The sequence below is a fragment of the Lontra canadensis genome, unplaced genomic scaffold (assembly GCF_010015895.1).
Source record: "Lontra canadensis isolate GAN:19392208 unplaced genomic scaffold, GSC_riverotter_1.0 scaffold21, whole genome shotgun sequence".
Taxonomy (NCBI): Eukaryota; Metazoa; Chordata; class Mammalia; order Carnivora; family Mustelidae; genus Lontra; species Lontra canadensis.
The window spans coordinates 10,316,682-10,331,711 of NW_022631015.1; the positions used below are offsets into that span (position 1 = coordinate 10,316,682).

A 15,030-nucleotide genomic window follows, 5' to 3' on the forward strand; every position below is an offset into this window, starting at 1 on the left:
GGTTGTTAACTAGCAGACTTAAAAGGGAAACTTCCACCCAAGTCTTTCTAACCTGCTCACATGGGATGGCCAAATTAAGAACCTGACTAAATATGGACACTTTGGGTTGCAATGAGGGAAAGTGAAGGAAGAAAGGAATTGTATTAGAAACTGAATGATTTCCTAAAAAAGAAAGGGTACAAAAATAAAAAACTGGAGAGTACACACCACCTGATTCTCTCCCATTAGCATGACTACCTGCTTCTCTCTGTAAATTAGCTTTATCCTGGAATTGGAGACATTGCTACAGTAGCTCCTGGGCCCCATCTCTCCCAGCTTTACCATCGGAGGACTGAGTGTCTTCAAAAATTTGAGTGAAGATTTGATGGGTTCAACTAGGTTATGAGATCACTCTGGCTTAGGCTGTGTTGGAGCCCAGGGATAGAACAGTCTTTAGCTGTGATCAGGAAGGGTCATTGAGAGTCCACAATAGCCCATCTATAGAAAGAGCTCAGATGTCTACTGACAGATGAATGGATAAAGAAGATGTGGTATATAAATACAATGGAATATTATGCAGCCATCAAGAAGAGAAATCTTGCCATTTGCAATGACATGGATAGAACTAGAGGGTATTATGCTAAGCGAAATAAGTCAATCAGAGAAAGACAATTACCATATGATCTCACTGATATGTAGAATTTATGAAACCAGGCAGAGATTCAGAGGGGAAGAGAGGAAAAAATGAAACAAGATGAAACCAGAGAGGGAGACAAATCATGAGAGACTCTTAATCTCAGGAAACAAACTGAGGGGTGCTGGAGGGGAAGGGGGATGAGAGGGATAGGGTGGCTGAGAGGGATAGGGTGGCTGAGAGATGGACTTTGGAGAGGGTATATGTTGTAGGAAGTGCTGTGTATTATGTGAGACTGATGAATCACAGATCTTTACCCCTGAAACAATACATTATATGTTAATAACTTAAAAAAAAGAAAAAGAAGAAGAAGGGTCATTGAGGATAGGAAAGACCTCATCAGAACCCAAGATTGAGGAGCACCTGACTCTTGGTTTCAGGTCAGGTCATGATCTCAGGGTTGTGGGTAATGGCCCTGCGTTGGGCTCTGAGCTCAGTGTGGAGTTTGCTTGAGATTAATTCTCCTTCTCCCTCTTCCCCTCCCACTCATGCATGCTCTCTCTCTTTTACTCTCTTTCTCTCAAATAAATAAACCTTAAAAGAAGGAGGAGAAGGAGGAGGAAGAAGGGGAAGGAGGAGGAGAAGGAGAATCCCAAGATTTGAGTCAGAAAAACATTTCCTAGAAAAGATAGGCTGACAGACAAAAGTAAATGTCCACTGTACAACATGCAGACTGGTGAGGCAGGGGCCTGCTTACCAAAGGTAGAGCGGATAAAGGAAGCAATGATACCAGCCACGTCCCCTCTCCCTCTTGACAGGTCACATCTCAGTGACTCTAGGACTCCTGCTGGCATGCACACTCCTGTTTAAACCCCAATGGAGTTCACTCAGGGAAAACTGAAGCTCATCATGAGGTCTTAAAACACCCTAGAACAATCAATGGACAACACCATGGGCCCACACCATGGTCAGCTCGCAGCATTTCCTCCCTCTTCTGTCACAAGAATGAGTCCCATCCCCACAGCCCCCGTCACCAAGAAGGCTACTTGATCAGAAGCAAGGATCCATAGGTCCACACAATTCTAAAGTTGCCTCATCAGACACTGGAGAGCCATCCCATTGGCACAATGGTTTTCTTGTTCTTTGGTAAAACATAGCTATGCCAGAAATTAAAGCATTTTTCCAAGCAGCGGTCATTAGTAGGTGAGCACAAGGTTCCATCTTTGGTTTTCTTAGTTCTCTGCTTGCAGCACTGCCCGTCCTTGCTCTTAGGTACTCATCTGCATGGACACAAGAACCACAAGCAGAACAGCAAAGTCCAAGTTGATTATCTAGGACCCAACATAGGGTCCCAGTGAGGGTTATCACAACGAATTAAGTCACTGTTAACTCTCAACAGAAGGACTTAAATAGGTCTGAGGCGTTCATGGGGCCACACCAACCAGTGACCGATGACCACTGTTACCCAGAACTTTCCTAGAGGCATCCAACTACACCAGCTCCTAATATTTATAAACAATGTCAACAGTGTAAACATCTGTGTTTTTGTCCATTTTCCCCTGTTTAGAATTGAGAGCTCCTACCCCTTTTGCAGCTGTCACTCATTCCAGTTAGCAGCAATCATTGCTTTTCATACTGAGTCTGCCACAATCTGGTTACTATCAGGAGAGGAGTCCTCTGCTCGCACTTGACTTTGACCCTATCATCATGAACCTGAAAATTCTGAAGAATCGTTGATCTCCAACAGAGATAGCTGGTCATTCTTGCTTTCTGTGCTCCACAACCCAGCATTTGCTACCTCCATGTTACCCTTGTCCCATCTGGTAATAGACAATGTAAAGACATTCTCATGCTTAAGCTGATGTTTACCCTTTTGTAGGACTAATAAGAAGCAGAGGAGATCAGAGGCAACGCGGGCTATTCCAGCAACAGGGCAGGAGACTTACCAACATATACATTTATGCTGATGCTTTCATTCTTTCGCTTAGTTCTTCTCTTACTCTAAATCTAGACTTTCTTAATCAAATATTCCCAATTTCTGCATGGGGCAGGATATATATTGCCCCACCAAACTGAGTTTCAATTACAAAACTGCCCCAAACTTTAAAGCATCATCATTCACTTGCTAACTTAATTACTATTAATCACTGCTATTAATTCCCATCAAGCCAGATGATGTGATACCATACTCTTTATATATTTATATGTCTATCCATTCATGTCCCAGCCAGTTCAGGTCAGGCCCATTTTCCTATTAGACCTATTTTTAAATGTCTTATAGTTCAGCTTGGTCTACCAGGATAGTTGTGGGATGTCTTTTGGCACTTACTTAATATAACACACTTCCAGAAATGGATGTGCTGGTAAAGTTTATTTACATCACATTTTATCATGTCAGTCACATTCAAGTCCCAGAAATCTGCATCTACATATAGCATCCAGAACCTTCCCGGAAGATTTTTTTTTTTTTTTTTTTTTTTTCCAAAAACAACAGTGAGCAATCAATAGAATAGTGGGGTAAGCTTAGTGACCATCATGCTTCTCTGGGGGCTCATGTGGGATTTCGGAGTGAACTGTATCCAAAGGCTGCCAGTGGCAACTCATGAGAGAGTCGTAGAGCTCCTCACTTTTCACCATAAACTCCTTGTTTAATTCCTCAATATTCACATGAAAGTTTGGATCTGCGAAGGCAATACAAAAAAGTTTTATAGAACACATATTGGCAATGGCTTAAAAATCAGAGTTTCCCAAAAAATGAGCAGGAAAATATTGCAGACATTTCGTGTTAGAATTTTTAAATTGCATGCTTTCTTTCAATGAGATTTGAAAGTAGAAATTAAAGCTGGAAAATCACCACTACCAGACTCAAAGGGGATCTGTGTGGTGGAAGAGATGGAGGGGAGGGATGGAATCGAGCAAGGTTTGGAAAAGGAGTGGACAGGATTTGGAAATGGACTCACATTGGGGCCAAAGAGAAAAGGAGGGTCAAGGAGGAGCCCAGAGCTTCTAGCATGAGCACCCAGGGGGATACAGAGCCAGGGAGCCCAGACCAAATCCATAGGACGGGGCTTTGAAACAATAAACATGCTGCTTTATTTGCTTAACTAATAGATTGATGTGAGTGATACAAACTATATAAAGCAACTAATTCAGAAACAGAGGGAGGCCTGGACTTCCTTCTTTAAAACCTGGAACTCGGGGCACCTGGGTGGCTCAGTGGGTTGGGCCTCTGCCCTCGGCTCCGGTCATGACCTCGGGGTCCTGGGATCGAGCCCCATCTCGGGATCTCTGCTTGGTGGGGGGCCTGCTTCCCCCCCACCCTGCCTGCCTCTCTACCTGCTTGTGTCCTCTGTCAAATAAATAAAATCTTTTTAAAAAATAAATAAATAAAAATAAAAAAATAAAACCTGGAATTCTGTGATCAGGTGGTGTTAAGTTATCGTGAAAGCATCAGACCTAAATCTTCTTCCCAAGTTGCCGGGTTTCCAAGGTTTTTAATGCCACCTCTGGTTTTCTCTCCTTGTACTGAACATAACCAAAGAAGCCCTCTCGTATTCCTTTCTAATTTTTGCAAGCCTTAGCTCATTCAGGACCGTAATTCTTCTACTTCCAAATACTCACATGGGATCATGATACCCATTTGTATTTACATGTGTTATGGGCTAAATGTTTGTGTCCCCCTCACATTCATATGTTGAAACACTTCCAACATGATGGTGTTTGGAAATGGGGCCTTTGGGAGATAATTAGGGTTTGTTGAGCTCTGAGCGTTGGGCCCTAGTCTGATGGGGTTAGTGCCCTTACAAAAAAGGGACACCAGTGCTGGGGCACTCTCTCTCCCCCTGCCTGGTGAAGATATAATGAGAAGGTGGCCATCTGCAAACCAGGAAGAGAGCTCTCAGCAGGCAGGCACTGAATCAACTGGCACCTTAATCTCGGACTTCTTAATATGCAGAATTATGAGAAATAACTTTGTTATTCAAGCCACCCAGTCTGTGGCATTTTGTGAGAGCAGCCCCAGCTGACTAACGTCCTTCTATATTTATTTTAGAACCAAGATCGTCAAGTAACTCTAATGCATCTTGTATGTTTCATGAGCCACTTCCCACTTTTTTCACTGGAGTCATTCGTGACTGTATGGTCTATGTGGCCTAGAAAACAGATGTAGTGTGGTCAGCTATGAACCCCAGACTAATGATCTAGGCCCTTCCAGTGACGTTGGCCCTAGTGATAAAAGAAACATACAAAAGACAAGCTCATTACAGCTTCCCTAAACCTGTGGACCCCCGAAACCAAGCTGTCCACCACAGCAGACACTCATCACCTGTGGTTACTGAGCACTTGAAATGAGACTAGTCCTCACGGAGATGTGATGTAATATACACTGCATTTTGAAAACTTGCTATTAAGATTTTTTAAAATATCTCATTCATTTTTATATTCATTACATGTTTAATGAAATATTTGGGGTATGTTAGGTTATAAGTATTGAAATTAATTTCATCTGTCTCTTTTTAGCTTTTGTTTTTTAATTTAAATTGGAAAATTTAAAACTGTCTACATGGGTGGATTGGTATATCAAGTCATTTCCCCTGGACAGAGCTGCTCCAGCTCTCCCAAGAGCTTACACTAACCGCTGAAGGGGCTATTCCCTACCAGATGCTGTTAAAACACTTCCAAGCACTTCAGAGCTATTGTCCTCACACTTTCTAGGAGGTCGATTTTAACATCCCATTTTACAGATGGGGATACTGACGCCCTGGAGATGAGTTTGTCTGGAATTACAGCGCTCGTAAGCGAGATTTGAACCCTGGAAGTCTGCACCCAGAAAGCACACTCTTTGTAGGTTTTCCTTTAATCTTTACACTGTCTGTGGGACTGACGCAAGCAGGGAGATTTGACTTATGCTCACATGTCAATCAAACATAGCTCAATAAAACCAAAACTGCCCCATAGCATTTAAAGATTGGAACAACAGTTGCATTTCATTTGAACATTGAGCACGGCTAACCTGTGACTACAAATCACAAGGCTGAGGGTGAGTTTGGTCTGGTGGAGGTGTCCTGGGGATGGGAGAAGGGATAAGAAGTAGACAAAGGTCTTATCTCTGCCTGTGTTTTCCACTTCCCTTTCCCATAACTTAAGTAAAATAAGCCAGACATTTTCTTCCCTTCCTTGAAGAAGACACGGTCAGAAACAGCTTCTGCTCTGAGCCATGCACTTTGTTCATACACATCAAGAACCACAAGGGGCACTGCCTGACACCACAGACAGGGCCTGTGACATCCTCCAGGAGCCAATAACCCCGAGGGAAGCTAGGAAGCCAGACCACAGTGAGCACCTCATACCTCTCCCCTTAGCAATCAAAATTAAAGCAAAATTAAGGGGTACCTGGGTGGCCCAGTCAGTTAAGCCTCTGCCTTCAGCTCAAAGTTCTAGGATCGAGCCCCACATCAGACTCCCTGCTCAGTGTGGAGACTGCTTCTCCCTCTCCCTCTGCTGCTCCCCCTGCTTGTGTGTTGGCCCTCAGTGTGTGTGTGTGTGTGTGTGTGTGTGTGTGTGTGTGTGTGTTTCAAATAAATAAATAAATAAATAAATAAATAAATTATTTTTTTAAATAAAGCAGAATTAATCCCAACGTTTCCATTTATGGAGGAAATGGATCTTAAAAACAACTTATTATCCTACCATTTGGAAATGTCCCCATTTCCTAGTCCCTCAGAAAGACCCAAACAGGTGGCTTTACTCAAGCTTCCCACAGAAGCAGTTTCCCAAGACCAGACAAACTGCCGAAGAAAATAGCTTACGGGACCTACGTGGGAATTTTCCAGTAGAATCTCTCAGCTCCTAGCCAGCTGAGTAATGAGTAACCTGGAAATGGGTTAGCTCTATTTTCGACCATGGCACACAGGGTTTCTGTTACCTTCCAGTGGCTCTTCATCTTGCTTCTCTGCCAGTGCTGTGCTTTCCTACAAAGAAATCAGGATGTTGAGGGAAAAAAAATCACTTTTTCTTAAAGGTTTACTATCAACTCATGCTTTTAAAGAAAACATTAGCTGTCGAAATTACGAAGGACTAGGGGCGCCTGGGTGGCTCGGTCATTAAGCCTCTGCCTTTCGCTCAGGTCATGATCCCAGGGTCCTGGGATGGAGCCCCACATCGGGCTCCCTGCTCAGCACGAAGCCTGCTTTCCCTCTCCTAATCTCTCTGCTTGTGTTTCAGCTCTTGCTGTCTCTCTCTCTCTGTCAAATAAATAAATAAAATCTTCAAAAAAAATTATGAAGGACTATAGTTATGAAATAGTATAGTGAATGAAGTCAAAGGAAGAAAAAAATCATCAAGGAGGAGCATGCCTGACAAAGACATCAGGGATCTCTGAAGCTTCTGGGAACTAACTGGTCTTCCAGGGCTGCACATGAACTGGACACAGGCATCCAGACTCCAGTCCCTGCACTAAATTCCCAACTCTCTCCCGGGGGCTCTGCCCTTCCTTCCAGGTGACAATCTACAAAATCTTCATGAGCATATTCTCCTTGTAGCCTTCTAATCACACCCCAAGCCCACAGCTCAGCTAAGGACCAGGACGGTACATGCTTAAGCAGATAAAGAGACCATAGAAAAGCAAACCAGTCAATCAGAGAAGTAAATTCCAGAAGCACTCCCCAGATGAATCTTGGTTGGTTAACCCAGATCCTACTGGCCCTCCTGGGACAGTTAAGTTTTTATGATTCCTCTCCAGTCACCTGTTGAGAATTGTCTTTGTCAAGGATGTACAGCTGTTCCAAGGAACCAGCCTACCCAGTAAGAGCCCTGGTAGCTCCTGGCACCAAAGAACTCAATTAAGCCTTCCTTGCTAAGATGGATGAGATTATATTGAAAGCCAAAGAACACCTAGCTCTTCTTTTCAATCTATCCCAAAGTATGCCTCCCTTCCCCTCAGAAATAGATCCCGGTTTGGAAAATAAATTATACGGTTACCCTAAGTTTCATCTCACCATTGGCATATTTTTCCTATTTAGAGAGGGCAAAGACAGCCAGAATCTGTGCTTGAATGAGGCCTTTCTTATGATACAGTATTTCCAAATAAAGTCACATTTCCTCTTTTTCAATACATGTTCTGGTAAATGTGGATCCTACACTACCAGGGTTCGGAGAACAGATGCTCTCTAGAGACCATTTCTCTGTGTGAGGGGCACCTGGGCACTGCCCTGTGTCCTTGAAGAAGGGCACCTCTAGTAACCTTCTTCTTCTGCTACCGGGAGTTTGGGACAGAAGCACTGATGGAGCCCAAAGACCTGAGAATCATTTTGAAGACATCCACTTCCTCTGATCTTAAGACACACTGTCCAAAGACAGGGGGCTCTTGGGAGGCTGAGCTCTTGGAGAAAGAAGAGCTAAGAACACAGGTGTGCTATATAGTAGGGGAAATAGGCAATAAACTGACATCTGGCAGAGGTCACGCTTCCTTAGGCAAGACTAAAGCAAGGGCATGTGATTGAAAGAGACCCCCGGCACACAGCTTTACCACCTGGAGTCTTGACGATCTGCTCCTAACCAAAACCCGCCCAGGAAAGCAGGCAGGCGGCACAAGAGTGCTCACCACAGCCACCAGAGAGAATATATTTATAATTCTTGAAATTGCATGTCATAGTAGTAATTTGCATGGAGAGTGGGCTGAAAATCCCAGAAGGTGTCAACAAAAATGGAGAGAAGAAAGTGGGGGGCAGGGTGGACAAAAAGAGAAAAAGAGGAGTTAATTTCTTTTAAAATGTTACTTATGTTTCTTTGTTCTTTCATTGTTGTTGTTGCTGTGTCTCACTTTCTTTTATTTGTCTGGTGTTAATTTCTTCATTTTCTCAGAGTTCACAGAAATCAGGAAATACTTTTGTTTCCGAAGTTGCTGATCTACTCAAACCTACATTTTTCTATTTAAGATAAAGTTAACCACCAGAAGACACACAGACCATTTCCCAAAAGGTCAAAAGAACTGAAAGGGTGGAAAGAAAAAAAAAATGTGCTAAAACCTCAGGCAATGTAGCAAGTTTTTTTTTGGTTTTGTTTTGTAAGTGATGCAATAGCAAACGTCTGCTAACAGGGTAAAACCTGATTTGGGTTTAAAAAGAAAAAAGCCAAGAAATATAACAAGGTATTTTCTATAGAAGAAGGCACATCTAAAACAGACTTGAAAAACTGAAAATGAAAAGTTTGGAAGAAAACAAACCACAAACAAATGCTAGGGTTAAAAACTGAGGGCTTAACTATTAAATTTAACTCTGGGTTTAAGGCACAGGCCATCCCACAAGGAGGACATTACCAAACAGATTGGAGACAAAGCTAACACCTCGACTGCTATGTGCTAATTTCCATAATATCTAAGTATCCACAAAGTGAGAAGAAAGGGGGCGCGCCTGGGTGGCTCAGTGGGTTAAGCCTCTGCCTTCAGCTTGGGTCATGATCTCAGGGTCCTGGGATGGAGCCCTGCATCAGGCTCTCTGCTTGGTGGGGAGTCTGCTTCCCCCTCTCTCTGCCTGCCTCTCTGCCTACTTGTGATCTCTCTCTCTCTGTCAAATAAATAAAAATCTTAAAAAAAGGGGGGGGGGGCACCACCAATGGGGGAAAAAAAAGATGCACAAAAGACATCGAGGAGGTCACCAAACACAGATACCAAGAAACCAGTTTAAAAGGTCTTTGATCTCAATAATAGGCAAATGGCTTCCGCACCTGTCACACTGGTTAATCACAGACAGAAACGTAGAGAGGCATGCATACCCATAGCAGCCATGAAAAGTGTAAACTTAGGAAAGCCTTTTGTGTGTAATTTGCTGTCTGAAATTCTAAATGTTCTATCTTTGATCCAGACCTTCCACTTCCAGAATTTTTTAAAGATCTATTCGGGAGAGAGAGAGAGAGAGCGCCCACGCAAAAGTAGGGGGAGGGGAGAGAGAGAGAGACAACCTCAAGCAGACTCCTCACTGAGCCCAGAGCCCAATGTGGGACTTGGTCTCACAACCCTGAGATCATGACCTGAGCCCAAATCAAGAGTTGGGACCCTTAACCAACTGAACCACCCAGGTGCCCCTCTAGAAATTTATTCTTAACCAAAAAACATTTAAATACTCAGAGATAGGTGGAAGTTTGTTAAAGCACTGAGAACATTCAAAGTGTTAGTCAATAAGGGATGAGCTAATATCACAGCACATCCAAATGGGCAACTTTTAAAGAAAGCTCTTTATTAAAAAGGCCATCTTTGGGGGGTGGGGAGGGGACCCCTCCTAAGGCAACCTATAAGCAGAAGCAAGCAAAGAGTAAACCAGTATGTACTACTCAGCCTGTTCTTGCGCAAGTCTCCCCCATCTCCCTAAACAAAAATAAAGCCCAACTGTGCTGATTTAAGAAGAATAGAAGAGAAAAATGTAGAGAACACAGATACACTTGAACAAGACTTTCTTCTAAGTGGGCAGGAGATGGGGAAGAGGGAAAGGATGGGGAGAAGGCTGAGGGTAGTTTTCCCTTCCTTACTCCAGTACTCCTGTGCGATTTTAGAAATTGCTTACTTTAGTAACCAAAATATCAGAATATCTTTGAAAAGCATGTTAATGTTTTCTGCTATTGCAAAAACAAAACCACCTCCACTCCTATTTTGAGTAAAACTGAATGATAATCTAAAATTTAGTAGTAAGAATTTGGGCACACACGTCACTAGCCTAGGATTTTTGTTTTGGGAAGATAGTCATGACTTAAATTGCAAATTTCTCTAGTCATCCGCTTTTACTCTCTGGTATTAAAATGGGGAGCAAAAGCCGTGGCTGTGGGAATTAGAATAAGAGCATCTGGGGGTGTGAAGTTAGGGAAAAGATGCTTCTAGGGGGGCATGTGGATGATGTAGGAATCATTTCAGGGAGGGATACCTTAGGCGTGACCAGAGTTCCAGCTGGGGGTCCAGAGGTCTCCCGCACAGAAAGATCAAGTCCATTTCCTTGTGCTGCACAGCCACAGCTATAGACAGAGAGGGAGTAACCGCTGTGCTGTTGCTCAAACCAGTTGCCGGAGTGGTAAGCCTGGCAGGGCTGGAGCACTGGCTTCCCCCTAATAGTGGAGGAGAGACAACAGGAATGACATCACCAACCGAGGCAGACTCATTCAGAACCCCAGGTCTCTTTCTTCTTTCCCAGGGACTAAGGGGTAAGAGTAAGGATGATCTCTGCATTAATTGTTTAGGAACACCTATTTCCAAAGCGATAGTTTGTAAATTGCCAAACATCATGTAAGAAATCGAGCACGGATGGCCTTCATTTTCATTATTCAGAGTAGGGACAAAACAGCTTACCTTTGCCAGTACCAGTAATAATGATTTTGCTGAGCTACACCAAAACCTGCAAAACTCTCCTGTCCCGCCATTTATCTAGAAACTTGACAAAATGAGACCAGGTCTCCACAGTTTTTATTCCCGCGTCAGTAATTCCAGGTCAGGGGACTAACCCCTCTTCTGCCTGCAAATACCTCTCACAGATACCTGAGAACAGTAATCACACTTAGTGACAATTCCTGCTAGGCAATGAATGGCTTGATTTTCACTACAATGGAGTTAAGGTGTGGCTGAGGCAGGCATCCATAGGGGTCACCTGGTAGGGATTTCTACAAAGTAAGGAGCTGGCTTTCTTCCTGCTAGCCCCCCTTTCCCAACTGTTGGCCCCGGGGAAGGCAGCCAGAAGGCAGCGGGGACAGAGAGGAGGGTGTGTTTGAGGGACCAACTGAAGTTTCCATCCCACTCCCTACAATAATTAGTCATTTGTAATAACTAAAACCTTAAGACAAAAACCACAAATTGATGTTTCCTTCCTCGGCTCTGCTATCTGCTATTTGAACTGGCAATTAGTGGACTTTTTTTTTTTTTATAGCCCATACAGGTTGAAATCATTACTCTGACCAGCCGGTGGAAAGAATGTGTATTAGGAAAACACACACACACACACACACACACACACACGTGTGTCATACCCACCCCCTTAAAGCCGGTACAAGAAAACATTTTGAAGAATATTTCTGTGGTTCAGCATTATTTTAAAAAACACAGTAAAGTAAAAACAAAAACAAAAACAAAAACGAAACACAGTAAAGAATGCCTTCCCAAATTTCAGTGTGCTGTAGGAATTACTTCGGCGTGTTTACAATGTAGGTCCCAATTTAGTAGATTTGGATTAGACCTCAGTCAGATTCTGCTTTTCTAAGTAGCAAGCCTATACGAAGCATCAAAATGTTAAGAAGGTAACTTTTGAGTACACATAGAGGGACTTCGGGTCTGGCCATTTCCCTGCAGCTTATTAATAAGTGCTTGATGTAGTCTATATTCACCCAGCATGTAAAAATCATCATCATGAATTCAAATCATTCATTCGCCGGTTATTTACTGAACCCCTCCTTACACAAAGCCGGGGTGTGTCTCTAGATCTCCCCATGTTGCCTGGGAGATGGTATTGATGGATAGCTGGGGGCCACATTGCTAGGGCCACCCACTATTCAAGTTTTTCTTCCTTAATAACAGAGCCCTGACTTTATTTGGACACAGAGATAGGCTTCACTAGAAGTCATTTCCTAGCTCTCCCTGCACAGGTAACTGACCACGCGCTGACTGGCCAAAGTGTAGCTAGTAAGATGTAAACAGAATCATGATAAGGGGATTGAGGAAAGCTGTGTGGGGGTTTGTCTAGCTGGAAGGAGACCTCTTGTTCTCGGCCCTTTCCCCAGGTAGAGTGCTGAGATCGTAGATACGATGGCTGGAACCCAAACTCTGCGAGTATTTTGGCCTATGAGGTAACATCATGTAGGAAGTCATCCACAAGAATATAGGATCTGAAAGAGAAAACAGGTCTGGGTCCCTGATGACTGTGGGTTCTTGGTACCAGCACTACCTTAGATTTCTCCTACTTAAGAGATCAATGTCTTATTGAAGCCACAGCTGTTTAGGTTGCTATATGTAGTTAAACACAGTTCCTAACTCCTATAGCAGCTTGGCCATCAAATAAAACATACCAGTTAAGGATTCTTTTTGTAAAACTAATGAGTTTTCTGTTCCTTCTCTTATTTTAGGGCTGTATTTCATAAAAGGAAAATCAGAATTTTTGCTCTGAATGGGTGAGAGATGAAGCTGTAGTAGAGCTATGTCTAGCTTCTCCTTTCCTTTCTACAAGAAAGGAGAAAGGAAAGGAGTAGGTAGACATTGGTAAGAAGGTGGTAAGGAGGCTGAGGAAGGGAGGTCAGTGTTGCATGTTGAAATCACTCAGCATGATGACGGGAGCTGGGTACAGAGGACCCTGAGCGGAGTTCCAGAGAAGATGGAACATTCAGGGGCTTTGTTGATGACAGTGACAAGGAGGATTCATATTGTTTTCTTCTCTTAAAAGCCCCAAATGATGACTTCTCATATTTCACCTGCATTATTCCCATGAAGCAGGTGAAGCAAATTTATCCCAGGGCAGACCATTGGCCAGTGTCCAGGGGAGATAACCTGCACTCAGCTTCCCTTAGCTGTATGTGCAAAGGAGACCAAAATCCTCCGGCAAGATCAAGCACCTCTGTCATCCTACACGTTGACACTTGCTGCCTGCCACAGGGAGAAAGGAGGGTAATTGAGCAGGAATATTAGACTCTCATCTTCCTAACAAAGCTGATTTTTCCCTGCTATACCCAGCTTTTAGCCCAGTATATCCTCCTTACCAACCGCTGCCCGCACCCTCCCCCAAAACAAACTGGCTGTTTTTCCTTTAGCCAACCAAATAAAGCCAGGCTCTCAATAAATATTTGTTGAATGAATGAATAAATCAATGCATGGCTCAAGTGTAGAAAGCTTTTCAATCAATAATTTAAAAGCAAAACAAAAAAAATCCCGTTGTGCTTTAGAGTTAATGAACTCTTAACAGTTGGTTGTTTCTTGGCAACTGTAGTTTTCCCAAGAATGAGATTAAATGGCTTTTTGCATCCTGCATTTGTAAAGAGAACAGGACATTTGCAGGAAGTATGCTCAGTTTGAATCCAGTCAAACAAGTATGTAATTCTGTATTGTTTCTCTTTAGACAGTGAAAAACTGCTTTTTTCTTCTTTGTTAAAGAGAAAGTTTGAGCCCAAGGAAATGTAAAAAGCTGGGACACCTGGGTGGCTCAGTCTTTAAGTGGCTGCCTTTGGTTTAGTTCGTAATCAAGCCCTGCATGGGCTCCCTGCTCCACAGGAAGCCTGCTTCTCCCTCGCCTCCCCGCTTCCCCACCGCTTGTGCTCCCTCTCTCACTGTGCCTCTGTCAAAAAATTAAATCTTTAAAAATATATATATATATAAAGCAGCAGCACTAGGCCTGTTACTTAGCTGTGTGGTTCTGAAAGTTACTTTTCTAGACTAATTTCACATTTATAACCTCATACTGGATAAGTGCATTTTAATTGTAGAGGGATGAATCCTTCCGAAAATGTAATGAACTTTTGTCAGTGCTCTCCTCCAAAAAGATACATACACAATTTTGCATATAATTTCAGGGGATTCAAAGCCTCCAAAACTTATCCATAAACTCCCTTAGGTGGGGATCACCTGGATAAATGCTCTTTAAGTTCTTCCGAGCTCTGTACCTGGTTCCAGTAATTTCTACCAGTTAAAAAGAAAAAGGGGCACCTGGGTGGTTCAGTGGGTTAAAGCCTCTGCCTTCAGCTCAGGTCATGATCCCAGGGTCCTGGGATCGAGCCCTGTGTCGGGCTCTCTGCTTGGCAGGGAGCCTGCTTCCTCCCCTCTCTCTGCCTGCCTCTCTGCCTACTTGTGACCCCCCTCTCGCTCTCTGTCAAATAAATAAAAAATATCTAAAAAAAAAAAAAAAGAAAAAGTACAGCACTTTGAGTTATGTTTTTTACACTATGACTTTCATTCTAGAATCAGCTGTATTCTAAAAGATTCCTAGTTGAAGCAGAAGACTTTTTCTAGCCATAGTATTCTTAAAAATGTGACAAGCAGGTAAAAGTGTGACAATCTGGTAATAGATGCTGAAAATAGTTAATTATCCTGTTACAGTGCTAAAATTAATTTCAAAAAAATACTGAATGAGTACTAATTCTTATCAAACAGTAGTTGAGATTTCCCTGGAGGTAAAGAGGCAGAGCCCCAGGGGCTTTCCAGAGACAAAAGAACACAGAAAATATTAAAAAGAAACATTACTTCTCAGAGAGAGCCACCACATGCGAACATGCACAAGCAAGGGGAGCGAGCGGGCAGGCAGAAGAAGCAGACTCCCCACTGAGCAGGGAACCCCAGCTGTACTCCATCCCAGGACCCTGGGATCCTAATGTGAATCGAAGACAGGCGCCCCTTGAAACAGGTTTATTCAAAGATTGTTTTCTTTTTGGATGAGAGAATATCACTTTTACATTAAAATAAATGGTTATAT

General features: G+C 43.1%; 1 protein-coding gene across 1 annotated transcript; it reads right to left on the reverse strand.

The window, feature by feature from the left end:
• Window positions 1-3,112: 3,112 nt before the first annotated feature.
• Window positions 3,113-11,011, reverse strand: CUNH6orf52 (chromosome unknown C6orf52 homolog). Its single transcript, XM_032861783.1, has 4 exons — window positions 10,942-11,011; window positions 10,522-10,718; window positions 6,537-6,582; window positions 3,113-3,294 (listed from the first exon to the last, which is right to left on the reverse strand). The coding sequence occupies exons 1-4, from the start codon at window positions 11,009-11,011 to the stop codon at window positions 3,137-3,139; spliced, it is 471 nt and encodes a 156-aa protein (XP_032717674.1). The 3' UTR covers window positions 3,113-3,136.
• Window positions 11,012-15,030: the final 4,019 nt, after the last annotated feature.

What these genes read in the sequence shown, in the direction of transcription:
- CUNH6orf52 (XM_032861783.1), bottom strand. Translation starts at nt 11,011, where the DNA reads ATGGCGGGACAGGAGAGTTTTGCAGGTTTTGGTGTAGCTCAGCAAAAT. An exon ending in TTATTACTGGTACTGGCAAA is followed by an intron (nt 10,719 to 10,941) that starts GGTAAGCTGTTT and finishes GTCATTCCTGTT; the next exon opens with GTCTCTCCTCCACTATTAGG. An exon ending in AGATGAAGAGCCACTGGAAG is followed by an intron (nt 3,295 to 6,536) that starts GTAACAGAAACC and finishes TTGCCTTCGCAG; the next exon opens with ATCCAAACTTTCATGTGAAT.